Here is a 13,138-nt window from a genome sequence, read left to right on the forward strand (position 1 = left end):
ACGGAAAAATCTTTGCAAAGCACCTTTTGGAATATTGGTATATCCTCAGGAAATGTATATATTGAAAATGTGCCTTAAATGTACAAAAAGGGCATCACACTATATTTGTATATGTTTGATATAGTCAGGCCAACTGTGCGTTTTGCTCGTGTTTTGATCTCCAAAGGCCACCAGACACAATAATTTATGTGAAAAGCCAGAGGCCCTGTTTATGTCTGATCTACACTTGTCACATAGCATAAAGCTGTGTCACAAGACACAAATACACAAAATAACTGACTCACCTTCCACCCATTCCACCTTCTTACACATTCAAATTCAATCATCTCTAATTCTTTCCTTTGACAAATCAAGGTAAAAACACAAAGGTCACTGGTCAGTGGTCATTTTATTCAGCCGTCAACAGTCCTCCTCTACTGAACACTTAACACATCTGCCTGACACACAGAATTCACAAAACTGCCACAATTTCCACACAAAGCCACTCAATGAGGACTACTATACCTAACCCAAACAGGCACAGAGAGTGCATAGCCACATTCTAACACAAATGAGCACAAATCTGTGGTGGTCAAATAACGACATATGGACTGTTGTACATTCAGCTCAGTGATCACATCCATCCCTATAGAAGGCTGTTAGTTAGAGAGAGGTGCTGTGTTTCAGTAAAGCAGGACACTGTTGCCTATGTTGAAATATATTTTCATGGCACATGACTAGAACAAATAGGTGTTCTTCAACACATACACTTTTCAAACACAAACTCGGACCCAGTGTCAACACTCACTCACATATGGTCGTAGGTGCTGAGCACACTTAATATCAAGTGCCATGTAGTGTTGAAAGTATGTCATCAATACTCCTGAAGCAATAACCTTACCATTTCCGTTGAAGAAAACCTCAACCTTGTCATCGCACAACATTCAGATAAAGTGGTTTGAGCACTTGTGGACACTGAAACTGAAAGCATGCCACAACGCTCAAACAGTATAACCACACCAGACACTGGCAACACTACAGCACTAGAGAAGCCTTGCCGTCCCTGGTGTGGGATCAGCAGCAGAGGTCCCCAGCAGGCCTTCGGCCTCTCCAAAGGAAAAATATATATATACTCCCTTAATATATTGCACATATATTTAATTTGCTTAGTATAAAAAATATATAGCAATATATTTTAAACCGACAAGGGAAAAACAGTTAGCATGAGCATGTTGTGCAGTCTGGGTTGCGGAGAGGCTGGGGAGAGGGAAAGCAGAAGCTCCCATCATAAGCACGTGTCTGCAGCTGGACCCGGGAGGGCCTGGGCCTGGGCCGGCCCCAGCATGGCCACGATCAGCGCCTCCGGGGTGCTGACACCGCCACGGGGAGACACGGGGCTGCGCGGGCTGATGGGAGAGCAGGGAGAGGGGGAGCTGTCCTGGCATATCAGCCGCTCCTTCTTGGAGGTGGAGGAGGACGAAGTGGAGCAGCCGTTGCGAGGAGAGCGCGGGGAGGGAGTCCGTACCTGACCGTCACGGGGTCGTGGGCACAGGCTGAGGCTCTGCAGGGTGGGCAGCGATGAGGCAGAGAGGGCAGTGGTGTGGCGCGGCCGGGGCACGGCGGGGCTGCGGCTGCGCTGGCGGCGGTGGGCACGCTTGCCCGAATGCGTGCCCGGGCTGGGGCTGCGTGAGGTGTTGGGCGCCAGCAACACCAGCGTGCTGTCGTCCTCAGAGCTCTCCTCCGAGCTCTCGGAGTGGGGCGCGGGGGCGGGGGGGCTCACCACAGGCAGCTGGACCTGCAAGCGGGGGTGTGAGTGCTGTGAGTGACACCTGAGAGAGTACCTGCATCACTCATTATGGTCATGGAAATAAAGCAGCAGTATGGAGTTTTGGTCAAAAACTAGCAATCGAACTACTGAAAAGGCATGCAAAAACTCCTATTAACACCAACAACAGCACAGTTGGTACTGATAAGAAGCTCGCTAGCATGCTAAAGCATGTCTTATGGCAATGGTGATGTCGTGCTGTGAAAACATTTTTAACATTTTCCACGGGGTGGCCCGACCCGGACCACCAAACTGCATAGTAAATAGCCTAGGCTAGTTAGAATGACAGGTGGGTTCATCTGTCTATATCTGTCATGACTATATACCATGGAAATTAATTTGAGGTTGATGCCAGCACTAGTTGCATACTGTTTATTTAAATAAAGCCATCCCTACTCTGGGTTTTTGTATTACTTTGACCCATGAAGATACATCTGGAGCTCGTTTAAAGCATGCCTTCCTAATCTGCCAATATTCTAGCTTTTGTATGAATAATGAATATGCCCAGGGCAATGGAACATATATCCAAGATCACATTTCTTCGTCATCCTGATTAGTCCCCTATCCAGATCCTGTCCGCACCCTGTTTGTCAAATATTGTGTTTACATTCATTATCTGGGCAAGGAAAGCTGGCAGAGGATGCTTCCAGGTGGCAATGGGGCATCAGTGACTGGCACTCAAAATAGGGCACAACAAATGTGCTTGTGCCACCCAAGTTAAACAAAATGCCAAGTGTGTATAGAAACAAGCAGGAAACAGGTTTGAAGAATGACGCAAAACTCCACAGATTACAGATATGAATTTCGACTTTGTAACAGCTCAAACACACTTCCGCTAATGCCTTCAAGAGAACTGTGAAAAAATGTAGGTTTAAAATGACCCCAAACCGTTCATTGCTGAAAATACTGTGAAGTCATTGATGATTTTGTGACATGATGACCTTGCACATAATAATCCAAAAGGGTGAAATTACTATACAACATTTGATTTAAGAGTTCTTATTACTTAAGAGTTCAAAATCAGAAATTACAGCATGGTGATTTTATGAGGGCATTTTAAGACTTGGTAGTGACTGTTTTGCACTGTATCGTCACAGACAGGACTTCATCTGCAGGAGGACAGAGACAGGGCAAGGGTTATGACCTGGAAGGGCTCTGTCATCCCCACAATGCTGTTCATGTTGTGGCTGTAGTAACCCAAGATGTATCCCCCCGAGTCCCTGGGCAGATCTTCCTCTGGAAAAGTCACCTGAACACCAAACAAAGATGAGAGAGAGAGAGAGAGAGAGAGAAGGAAATTAATAAAAGTATCCTCGGGATTAATAAAGTATCCATCTATCTATCTATCTATCTATCTAAAAAAGAAAGGAATAGAAATGTATGAAACAGACAAGGAATTACATTCAAAACTATTTTTTCTCTTTCTTTTCTAACACAACACATTGATTTTCAACCGTATTTCTTCATTCAGTTCATACTTATGTACAGCATACATTATGTGCATATATTCGGCTGAACACACGTGGTCATTTTCGATCAACTAAGAATAATACCTGAGGCAGATGATCAGATTTAGCCCACACATACGCCACGTAGTCTTTGTGGTGTTTGAACCCCACCTAAAAGGAGCAATACAACAGCACTTCAACTATTACATGAGACAACAGAATGGATATATGTCATTCACTCTATGAATGTGTGGAAAGAGTTGTGTTCTAGAATGTCAGCACATCAGGTTCCTTACTAAACCAAACACAATTTACCTAACCTAATACTGTCATAATACTGTCTGTGCTTTCTATACATTTTGATAAGATGTCTATATGTCAATATTCCACGACTGGATGCATGTCGAAATTCGTCACACCCGCTGATTCATAGCCATGTGAAATTGGTAAGTAACACTTTCTCACTGAAATCTGTTGCACAGTGTTTCCATTGGTTTGGCGAAGCATCTGGGCCTTATCAGCACATAACACCCGGTTCTTATCAATGTGTGAATTTCAACTAAAATCCAAAAACCTCTGTTTGTTCTGAAAGTTGACACATACTGATAAGGTTGCAAGAGTGCAATTAAAAAGTTTCTTTATGAGAATCAAAGAAAGTAACGGCATGTTGGGTATGTTTGGGTATGTTTTCTCTACAAATAAATGTTTCTTATTTAAAATTGTATGTAATCTCAAGATGCTATAAAGCAAAACAGTCATCAGCGACATCCGACATAAGCTCCAAATAAGGAAAGTTGGAAGATATTGACATAAAAACTTAATTAGTTTCATTTTAATTCAAGTGAATTTGCGCTGTAGGGATACCTTATAGAGGCCCACCCAGTCCCAAGAGCTTCTTTGAAAGGTAGAGGCCACCTCAAACTGCACAGTGGCATCTGAAACTTTAGTCCACTCCTTCTCGACCTCGAGTGTCACTAAAGGCAGGCTGACCCTGAAGGGAAACTGCAACAGAGGAAAGACACAGAGAGGCGAGGGTAAAAATAGGCCTGGATGCTAGACGCTTTATGTTCACTGCCCTTTTGAATCAATTTACTCGCATTACATTAAGCATGGAGGAAAACATTCATGCTTAAAATATTTCATTTCATGGGAATACATACCTATTTTGAGTCTTACAGAGATACCAAACTGATTCCTAAATATATATATAATATATAAGTATCAATAGGACAGACACGGGTGCCCTTCTGGTTAGTGTCAGATGACAGGACCTTTAAACGTCCACATATGTAAATGTAACAGATGTAATCCCAACTGTAAAATCCAAAGTGTTTGCCATCATCTTGATGCTCAATAGCCCTAGTAACACTGTTGTATTAATATGCCATAATAAGTGTCAGAATAATGAATAATGAATAATAAGTAATGCCATAATAATTAATAATAAAGGACTGGTATTTAGCAGGCACTTTTATCCAAGGTGACGTACGGATAACCTGCAGCAATCGATAATCGAACCCAGATCAATCAATCATAGAACATAATACATGCTGATGGATGGAAAGATGGCTAAAATGGCTGACTGTAGAGGTGTGTCATGCCTCACATGCAGAGAGAAGACGGCGGAAACTGGCTTGTGATCGCTGATGGTGAACCCCATGTGACTGCGGTAGGAGTGCTGCGTAACCCTGGTAACCCCACCCAGCCAGGATGTCAGGCCGCGTTGCAGATTGGCATTGTGGGATGGCACTGGTGAACCGGTCCGACGGAGGCGCCACAGGATGCGGTCTGTCCACGCAGGCTTCCTCTTCTTAGCACTTTAAGAAGGGGGGGGGGGTATAACACAGAGGGGGGGGGTGGGGGTGGTAACCCAAGGTGGGGAGGGGGGGGGGGGGCATATGTTTGTTTGGCTTCAAAAATGGACAGACATTGAACACTGTCATTAAAGAATGTAAAAAAAAGATTTAACAAAAGCCCTTTCAGTTACAGAAATAAGGTTATCATATTTACCTTGTGTCGTATGTATGAGTTCCCACATCAAACTTGTATGTTGGAGGGAAGTTGAGGGTGCTCTCCATGAAGCCCTCCAGAATAGGTGCACTGTTTTTGGCCATGTTGAGCTGTGACAGAAAGGGAAGGATGTCACTTCAAATAAACTGTGCAGCAATGCGACTTCACTCCATGACCACCCTCTACGTATACTATGGCAGTAGTGGTCAACACACAAATAAAGACAATTCCTCGCTGACAGATGGCTGATTGGCAAATGCAGACTTCATTGGAGTGGCAAACTTTCAAACTTGATTCTGAATAGCATGGGAACATATTTCATTCTAATTAGTGGCGTACATGTATGAGACAGTATCAGCTGTGTAATTGTATCACCACCCTGGCTGCTGGCGTCCACTATACTCCAATTTCATATGCATCCATTTTGAGTTCACTGATTTATGAATTATTAATAGGATATAATGTCAATAGAATATTTTCTTGAAATGTCAGGGCAGTTTTACTCTTACAATGGTTGGGTCAACATTGAGATTATTCTGTTTGTCTGTAAAGTACCACAGCCTATTAGCTGAATTGCCGTCTTGTGCAATACGCACTGAAGAAGACTAACTTTAATCTTCAATCATGAGTAAACCCAAATAGGCCACTACAGAATTCTTCCTTTGCTAATCTTGATAAGCCCTTTGAAGGTTACTGTCATGGACATGAAGAAACTAGGGCAAAAAAGCCATGCAGGTATACATGAACTTTGTTGTATTGATGAGGTCTTTTTTACCATTTACTCACTAAATATGTTATAAAAGACTGAAGATGCCTTATCTGTGTCCAAAAAAAGTCTGAAATAATGGAAGAATTAAGTGGCAAAAAATGACGATGATAATCTGATAGTAGTCAGCCATATAGGGCTGATTTGTATGTACAATACAAAATGAGTTTTCCAACCGAAAAAACGCTGCAGGAAACTCAGTATGGTGATGTAGAGACGGACACTCAGTATAGTGATGTACAGACAGACAGGAGGATGAGCTGATAATGACCACATTTTAATCTCGGTTGAATTTCCCCTCCAGACACTTTGAACTGTCAGTTTTGGCCCTGAGGCAGCTCCAGATGTCATTTAAAAGAGATCTGGAGAACCCTTTTAAAAGGTGTAATTTGAAATAGCAGTATAGGTACACCTGTCACCAGTCTTTCTAACATGAGGAATGTGCAGAGCCCTTAAGTCTTCAACCTAAGACAAGACAAGACAAATGCAACCTCAAATCACATTAGCTGAGAGATTCTGAATCATACCTGATCATCATTTCTGAACACAGGAAAATTACATTTGTTGTGAAATACAACATTCGGTAACACTTTATTTTGATAGTCTGTCTACAGAGACTTTACAAATGGTTTGTTGAAATTCAAGTTCAGTCTTTCTAACTGTTCACTCAACATCACCCTAACCAAACCCAATCCCTAACCCTAACCGTAACCATAAATTGTTGTGTTGCAACATATAGTTTGTTTATAATCTGAGCATCTTTAGACAGTCTATATGGGACCATCCAAATAAAGTGTGACCCATTTTTCTACAAGGTATAGACCAAAAGGCCTACATACAACATAAAACATTTCCCTCTCCAGAATAAGCCAAAAAAGTATTATGGAACACCATGGTGGAAACCCATAAGCCTAACTATATGCACACACTCTTGTAGTTGTTTCTATCTACAATCTACAGCTTTTTCTCAAAACACCTCTTGTTCTCCCCCTAGTGGCAGAATGGTGAACTGCAAAAAAGTGAATAGTTACATTTCCCTCTGTCAAGAAATCCCAAACGCTGGCGACTGACCTGATCCCGCTCCCAGAGGAGAGACAGCTTACTGCTGTCAATGGCACTCTTCACCACATGAATATCGTAGTCTTCAATTCGGAAGTTCAGGTCACCAAACCAGAATACTACGCTGTTGACAAAAAAAAGACCAACACCTCAGAGCTTTTCATCAAGCCCTGTTGAATCTATGTTATATCTCAGACTAAGGGAGATTGTAAGGCAAAGCATGGCATTTTCTGTGCATACAAATATAGTTTTAAAATGTTTTATACTGATCTCTTGTATTATGGTCATTGAATTGAATTGTGTCGTTTCATGGTGGTCCCTAGTGATCCCTAGTGAAAACAGTGCACCCTGCCAGACACCTTTAACCCCTCTAACTCTAATCTCGCCCGCTCCCAGACACCCACTCGTGGTCCAGCACCCCAGGGGCGGTGCCGCCCTCGAACTGCTGCTGCTGCAGGATGCTCTCAAAGTCCTCCATGCGCTGCTCCAGGTTCCTCATGTGCGCGGGCAGATGGCAGTTGAGGAAGCAGACCGGGTGGCCAAACATCATCATCCGCGCACTCACTCCCCCCTTATTGCCCTGGGGGTGGAGGGAAAAGACATTTATTTATCTAAAGAAAGACATTCACTGCACGTGTTGTATTAGAGAATACGCTGCAATAGTACTAACATATATTATCATACGATGTGGGGTAAATAGTTTTCATCTCTGAAGTATACCCCCTTTAAGGGAAGATCTTTAGTGCACTTATTCTGTTCACACTTGCCACAGATGTTAAACAATACGTTTTTTGTCAGTGCAGAAGACCTAAATGTAACCTTTATTAGTGGAAGAATGGCTGTTCCACGCACAATGCCTCCATAAAGTGAAGTATAGTTACTATATCCCTCTGCAGAATTCATTAGCACTACAGGCTCTGTCTGCTTTCACTGCAGTATGGGGTCAAGTATTGTTTAGAACTGTGACCCATTTCAATACAGCAACTTTTAAAAACCTTTGCAGCTTAATGGTCCTCATGGATATTCATTCAAATGCATGTCTTATCAGCAAGAAAGCAGCGTGCAGTTACCTTTCTACAGCTGTTTGGCTGTTAACTCATCCCGTCCATCCTAATTTCATGCATAATTTTCACTATAGTTATGTAATTAGTCTATTGTTAAAGGCTCTCATAATTGCCTGTTGCTTTTGTTGAGACACCTGACACAATTATCAGTGAAACAAAGAAGGTTCAAGAAGGCTGAGGTGCCCCCCCCCCCCCCCCCCTCACCCAGCAGCCCCCCAGGCCTGTGCGTGTGCTCTGGGTCTGGACACCCCTCAGGAACGGCAGGTGGCAGAACTTGGAGAACACCAGCAGCAGGACCCCCTGCATGCGCTGCGACGCCACCTACAGGAAAAAGCACAGAATGGAGAGAGAGAGAGAGAGAGAGAGAAAGAGAGAGAGGTGGAGGTGAAACTCTTCTCTTGGTGTTAAAGGTGCCGTTTGTAGCATTTAGTGGCATCTAGTGGTAAGGTTGCTGAATTGCAACAGACTGAATACCCCTTCCCTTTCCAAGTGTATAGGAAAATCTACGGTGGCCCGTGTCAAATGCCAAAACTGGTGTGTTTCTGGTTTGTCCGTTTTGGGCTACTGTAGAAACATGGTGGCACAACATAGACTCCATGGAAGAGGACCCACTCCCTATGTAGACCTGAAAGGCTCATTCCACTGTTCATGAAACAGACACAGATTCATAGTAAATGTAATTAATGCATGATATATAATTGTAATGTAATTAACATAATGCCCAATCTCGTAGGCTCCAGTAAGAGTAAGGGAGCAGTTGTTCTTGCACACAGTGGTGTTGTCATTTGAGGTCTGACACACCAAATACAAAAGGAAATTGTCACAAGAACAATCCAAATGTCTTCCAATGCGCCAATAAAAATGGTAGACAATCATCAATGTGTCATTTACCGAGTTCAATCAATTTAATACACATACCGGAACAAAACAAAGACATATATATTACTGCATTGCTTTGTTTGTGCACAGGTTATAATAATAATTGTAATAATAATTGTCAGACTTTAATCTATAGCAGTTTGCCATGATTTAAAGAGGGATTTATGCTGTACGAGACAGTCAAATTTAGACTCCTTTCTGTTCAGGATAAGCAGCCAAGGTGATTTGGGACTGAGCAGGGAATGTTGAAAGATTTCTGGACATTAAAGCCTGTGTGCTATTTATTTTGTCCCTCTCCCAGAACAGCGCTGAGCAAATTAACAGTTGAAGTCTGCTAATTAACATGTGTGCCGATGCCAGGCTTGCTCGACTGCTGTGAGCTACGACACTCCACTGGGAACCCAAATCAAGACACAACATTATCACAGGGGGGAAAAAAATGCGTAGCAACTAGATCAGTTAACTCTTCACTGACCAGCACGTAACCAAAGCGACTGAGGGTCTCCATACAAAGATCACTCCACTGGTCGGTGAAAAGCGCGTCTTTGAGCCGCTTGTTGATCATTGAGTTCACTTCCTGTAGCCTATGTAAAAATCACAATGTTATTCATTCACTTTTGTTTCCACTGTTACCACAATGTAATGCTTTGGACTTTTTTTTAAAGTGCTAGGCACCTTTTAATTCCACTTATTTCTTCTCTGGGACTTAATTCATTCAATTCCAAACTGGGAGATTAACGTTACAGCTCTCGACAAGGAATTGACTGCATGATTAATTGTGTTCCCAACAGATGTCACTAAACAAATGAGACAAGCAGTAGGGGCAAACAGAGAAGTGCACCACGCTGCTGTGAATCAAAAGGTAAACAGACTGCCTGTCGTGCCTGTTGTGAGACTCACCCTACGACAAACATGTCTACATTCCGACTGCTCAGATTTGACCCAAACAAGGAAGTGATGTCGTCAGGAGGCACAGCTGATCCGACATTCCATGTGACAATTTGGACCCTGTTCACGTTGGAAATGTTATGATATGGTAAGTGCAAGCATACACAAACACTTACAGATAGCAACACTACAGAACTCTTAAAGACGCAGGTTTCACAAACAGAAAATGCAAAAAAAAAACATCAAACTAAATAAAAGACCCATTAAAAAGACCCCTAAAAAGAACTACATGAAGAGCACACCAAAGTGGCCAAGAGCATACACAGATATAAACATGATGACAGGCCAACATGTAATGTTATGCAGTGTAATGGGATCTGAATTGGCAGAGTGAGGAACAGCAAGTGAGAAGTGTGTCTGGGAGCTCTTCCAGGAGCACAAATTCTGCCTCCCGTCTGTTGTCTGTGTGACTCACATATAAACAGAGATGTGTGCGTTGGTTGGGAAGAGCAGGGCACGAGCACCAGTTGGGTGTCATTCTGCTGCAACGGCCATAGCAACAGCAATCTCGTGCAAGGAAAGCTGAAAAGTCCCTAGCTGCAGAGCTGGCTGCAGGGACCAGCTGTCATGGTGAATGTGCATTAGCTGAGGCTCACCTGAAATCATCCATGTTGGCGCTGGCTTTGTCAGTCTTCCCCCTGGTGCCTTCTGAGAGGGGAGGCTGAGGTTCGGGACTGACCCTGAGCTGAGAACTAAGGTACGACTGGCTGGATTTGGGGTGGGAGCTACGGGGAGGACTGACGCCAGACAAGGTGTTCAAGTTTGGGTGAGAGCTGCCTCTGGCCGGGGAAACTGCGCTAGGTTGGGATGAGAGGTGGGGATAAGCAGCGCTGCTCGGGGGAGGGATGAGGATGGTCTGGGATGGGGAGCTCTGCTGGGGGCTCCTATTGGACTGTGGGCTACGGGAACTCGGGGGGCACCGGGGCTGGGAGGACTCGGGGGGCGTGTGGCCCAGGGGGCAGAGCGACCCGGCGGGCAGAGGGGAAACCGAGGCCTTGGGCCTGGGGATGGACTCTGGGTTTTTGAGGGCCTTGGGGGCCGAGCCCATCCCCATCCCCAGGGCCGTGGGCCGAGGTCGGCTGATGCTCACAGGAGGGCGGAGGCAGAGCTCCGTGCCTGAAACATCAGCCGCCTCTGGAGCCGCGGGAGAGAGCTGGATGGTTCTGGCTGCGGCTGCTGCTGGCTGTGTCCTTGGGACGGGAGCAGGGCAGACGCAGGGTGGGGGCAGGCCGATGGGCCCCGAGGCTGGAGACATGGCTGTGCTGAAGGGGTCAGAGACTCTCTTGGAGAACGAGCAGCTTTGGTTCCGTTGCATTGGATCCATCAACCTAAAAACGAAATAATAACGACAGGTGCAGACTTATTAGGAAAAGAATGCATGGCTTTCAAATCCTTTTGTGGCATGTGTTTGTCTTAAGCTGTTTATTTAGCTAAAGCATCGCACTCCCATCTATTAGCTCTGGGTTTAGACATTTTATATCTTCCAATGCCAGTAACTGTTTAGTATTGAGAGAGGATATGATGACAGTAAGCATCAGATTCCTGAGGGCTGATAGCTGAAGAGAGGAGTAGAGACGAAGAGGAGGACAGTTTCGGAGGGAGACAGCACAGAGTGCGCAACAGTTGGAGGCATTTTCTGTAAGCCCACAAAGAGACTAAAGGAGTTTGTTTGTTTGTCCTTCAACCCCCCCCCCCCCCTCCCCTCATCTCCAGTTCCCCGTCTCCCTCCCTTAGCCTCCCTTGGGTCACAGCAGCAGCACGCAGCCACTGTGTTCTGCAGACAGAGACGGAGACAGAGAGAGGAGAGAGGAGAGAGTTTGGCCGGGGGCCAGAGGAGCCTGTCCCCCCCTCTGTGAGCTTGTCCCCGTCTCCTCTTCAGGCGTCACTGCTGACATCAACACAATGCCAGCCACAAGCAATCAGCCAAGATCAACTTTCTCTCCTCTGTCAGAAGACGAACGTGTGCCCGCCCCTGTCCTGATCTACTTTTCTGTTGCCAAGCAACGGCTTTTTTTTTTCTTCACCCCAGCAGCCCCCACCCTTGCTTCCGCCTGCCCTTCCTCCTCCCGTGCATTCCAGAGCATCATTCCTGTGACCTCTGTGTAGAGGTTGAAAGGGATTGTGTGTATAATTGGTCTTTCTGAGACCATACCACACTGAAGGTGTCTCCTTGTTAACCTCTCTCCTTACTTCCATTGAAAACATACCAGAGAGGGGGAGAAACTGAGTCCACTAAATTAATGATATGGCATATCTAACAAGGTTATAAATACACAGGTGGAACGGGTTGACGGGAAGTCATACAGGATGCAGATCATACTAGAATCAAAAATCTTAGGGATCTCACCCTAATAATAGGATCACATCTTATACTGGTGTACAACATAAAATAAAATACTTATAAAATACTGCTGTAATCTATGCCAGTCATAAGATTTTTCAAATGAAATAATCTGAAAGCCGTCTGACTTGGGAAGGTGGACAGCCTGTCAATCTATCAACACACACTCATGGGTATGCCGCTGGAATAAGCACATATCATACCATACTTAAATCCTTTAGATCCACAAAGCAAACGTATTAGTGTGAGTCCACAGTTATAGCATATAGGATATAGGTCTCCAGCTCAAGGTTACATAATGTGATTCACTCTCATTTAGGTCAACCGTTTAGCATAAGTCCCGTGCATTGCACAGCCATTGCTTACAGTTGCATTATATCACTGGTATAGTTGATCACATACATGGTATTGTATAACTGATGACTTATGATGTATGCTTTGTATGATTTAGTCCAGTTTCACACATTAGATCAATGTATACCCCAATGCAAGAACATCTAAGAATGTTAGAAGAAGCCTGTAACACATGGACAGCTATATTTGCCTTAATTGTTCTCTTTTATTAAACATGATATACTATCAAGTCTGTTTTCATGTCAAACTATCCATGTGGGTTCACTCAATAATCATTGCCATTTATCGTATCAAGCTTGATTTTTTTTTTGTTTCTCCTCATTCTAAATCTTAATAATAATAATAATAATAATAATAATAATGGATTTGATTTGTATAGCACACTTTAAAATACAAAGAAATCTCAAGGTGCTTAACACAGTCACAACAACAATCTTATTCTCTTAATCGTAATTTAAGTGATTG

The 13,138-nt window shown here is 44.0% G+C and overlaps 1 protein-coding gene across 1 annotated transcript in view; it reads right to left on the reverse strand.

Annotated features, from left to right (window-relative positions):
• Nucleotides 1-369: 369 nt before the first annotated feature.
• LOC105895492 (phosphatidylinositol 4,5-bisphosphate 5-phosphatase A) overlaps nt 370-13,138 on the reverse strand; it is a 14,516-nt gene continuing 1,747 nt past the window's right edge. Inside the window, exons 2-13 of the mRNA XM_031585237.1 lie at nt 10,575-11,306; nt 9,931-10,038; nt 9,506-9,614; nt 8,356-8,472; nt 7,492-7,667; nt 7,100-7,211; nt 5,263-5,372; nt 4,859-5,069; nt 4,117-4,254; nt 3,358-3,423; nt 2,949-3,053; nt 370-1,774 (exon numbers count right to left, since the gene is read on the reverse strand). Of these exons, the coding sequence (XP_031441097.1) occupies nt 1,265-1,774; nt 2,949-3,053; nt 3,358-3,423; nt 4,117-4,254; nt 4,859-5,069; nt 5,263-5,372; nt 7,100-7,211; nt 7,492-7,667; nt 8,356-8,472; nt 9,506-9,614; nt 9,931-10,038; nt 10,575-11,302 (2,490 nt within the window). The 5' untranslated portion in view covers nt 11,303-11,306 and the 3' untranslated portion in view covers nt 370-1,264. The remainder of the gene's footprint in view (nt 1,775-2,948; nt 3,054-3,357; nt 3,424-4,116; nt 4,255-4,858; nt 5,070-5,262; nt 5,373-7,099; nt 7,212-7,491; nt 7,668-8,355; nt 8,473-9,505; nt 9,615-9,930; nt 10,039-10,574; nt 11,307-13,138) is intronic.

This window comes from Clupea harengus, chromosome 18 (assembly GCF_900700415.2).
Source record: "Clupea harengus chromosome 18, Ch_v2.0.2, whole genome shotgun sequence".
Classification (NCBI taxonomy): domain Eukaryota; kingdom Metazoa; phylum Chordata; class Actinopteri; order Clupeiformes; family Clupeidae; genus Clupea; species Clupea harengus.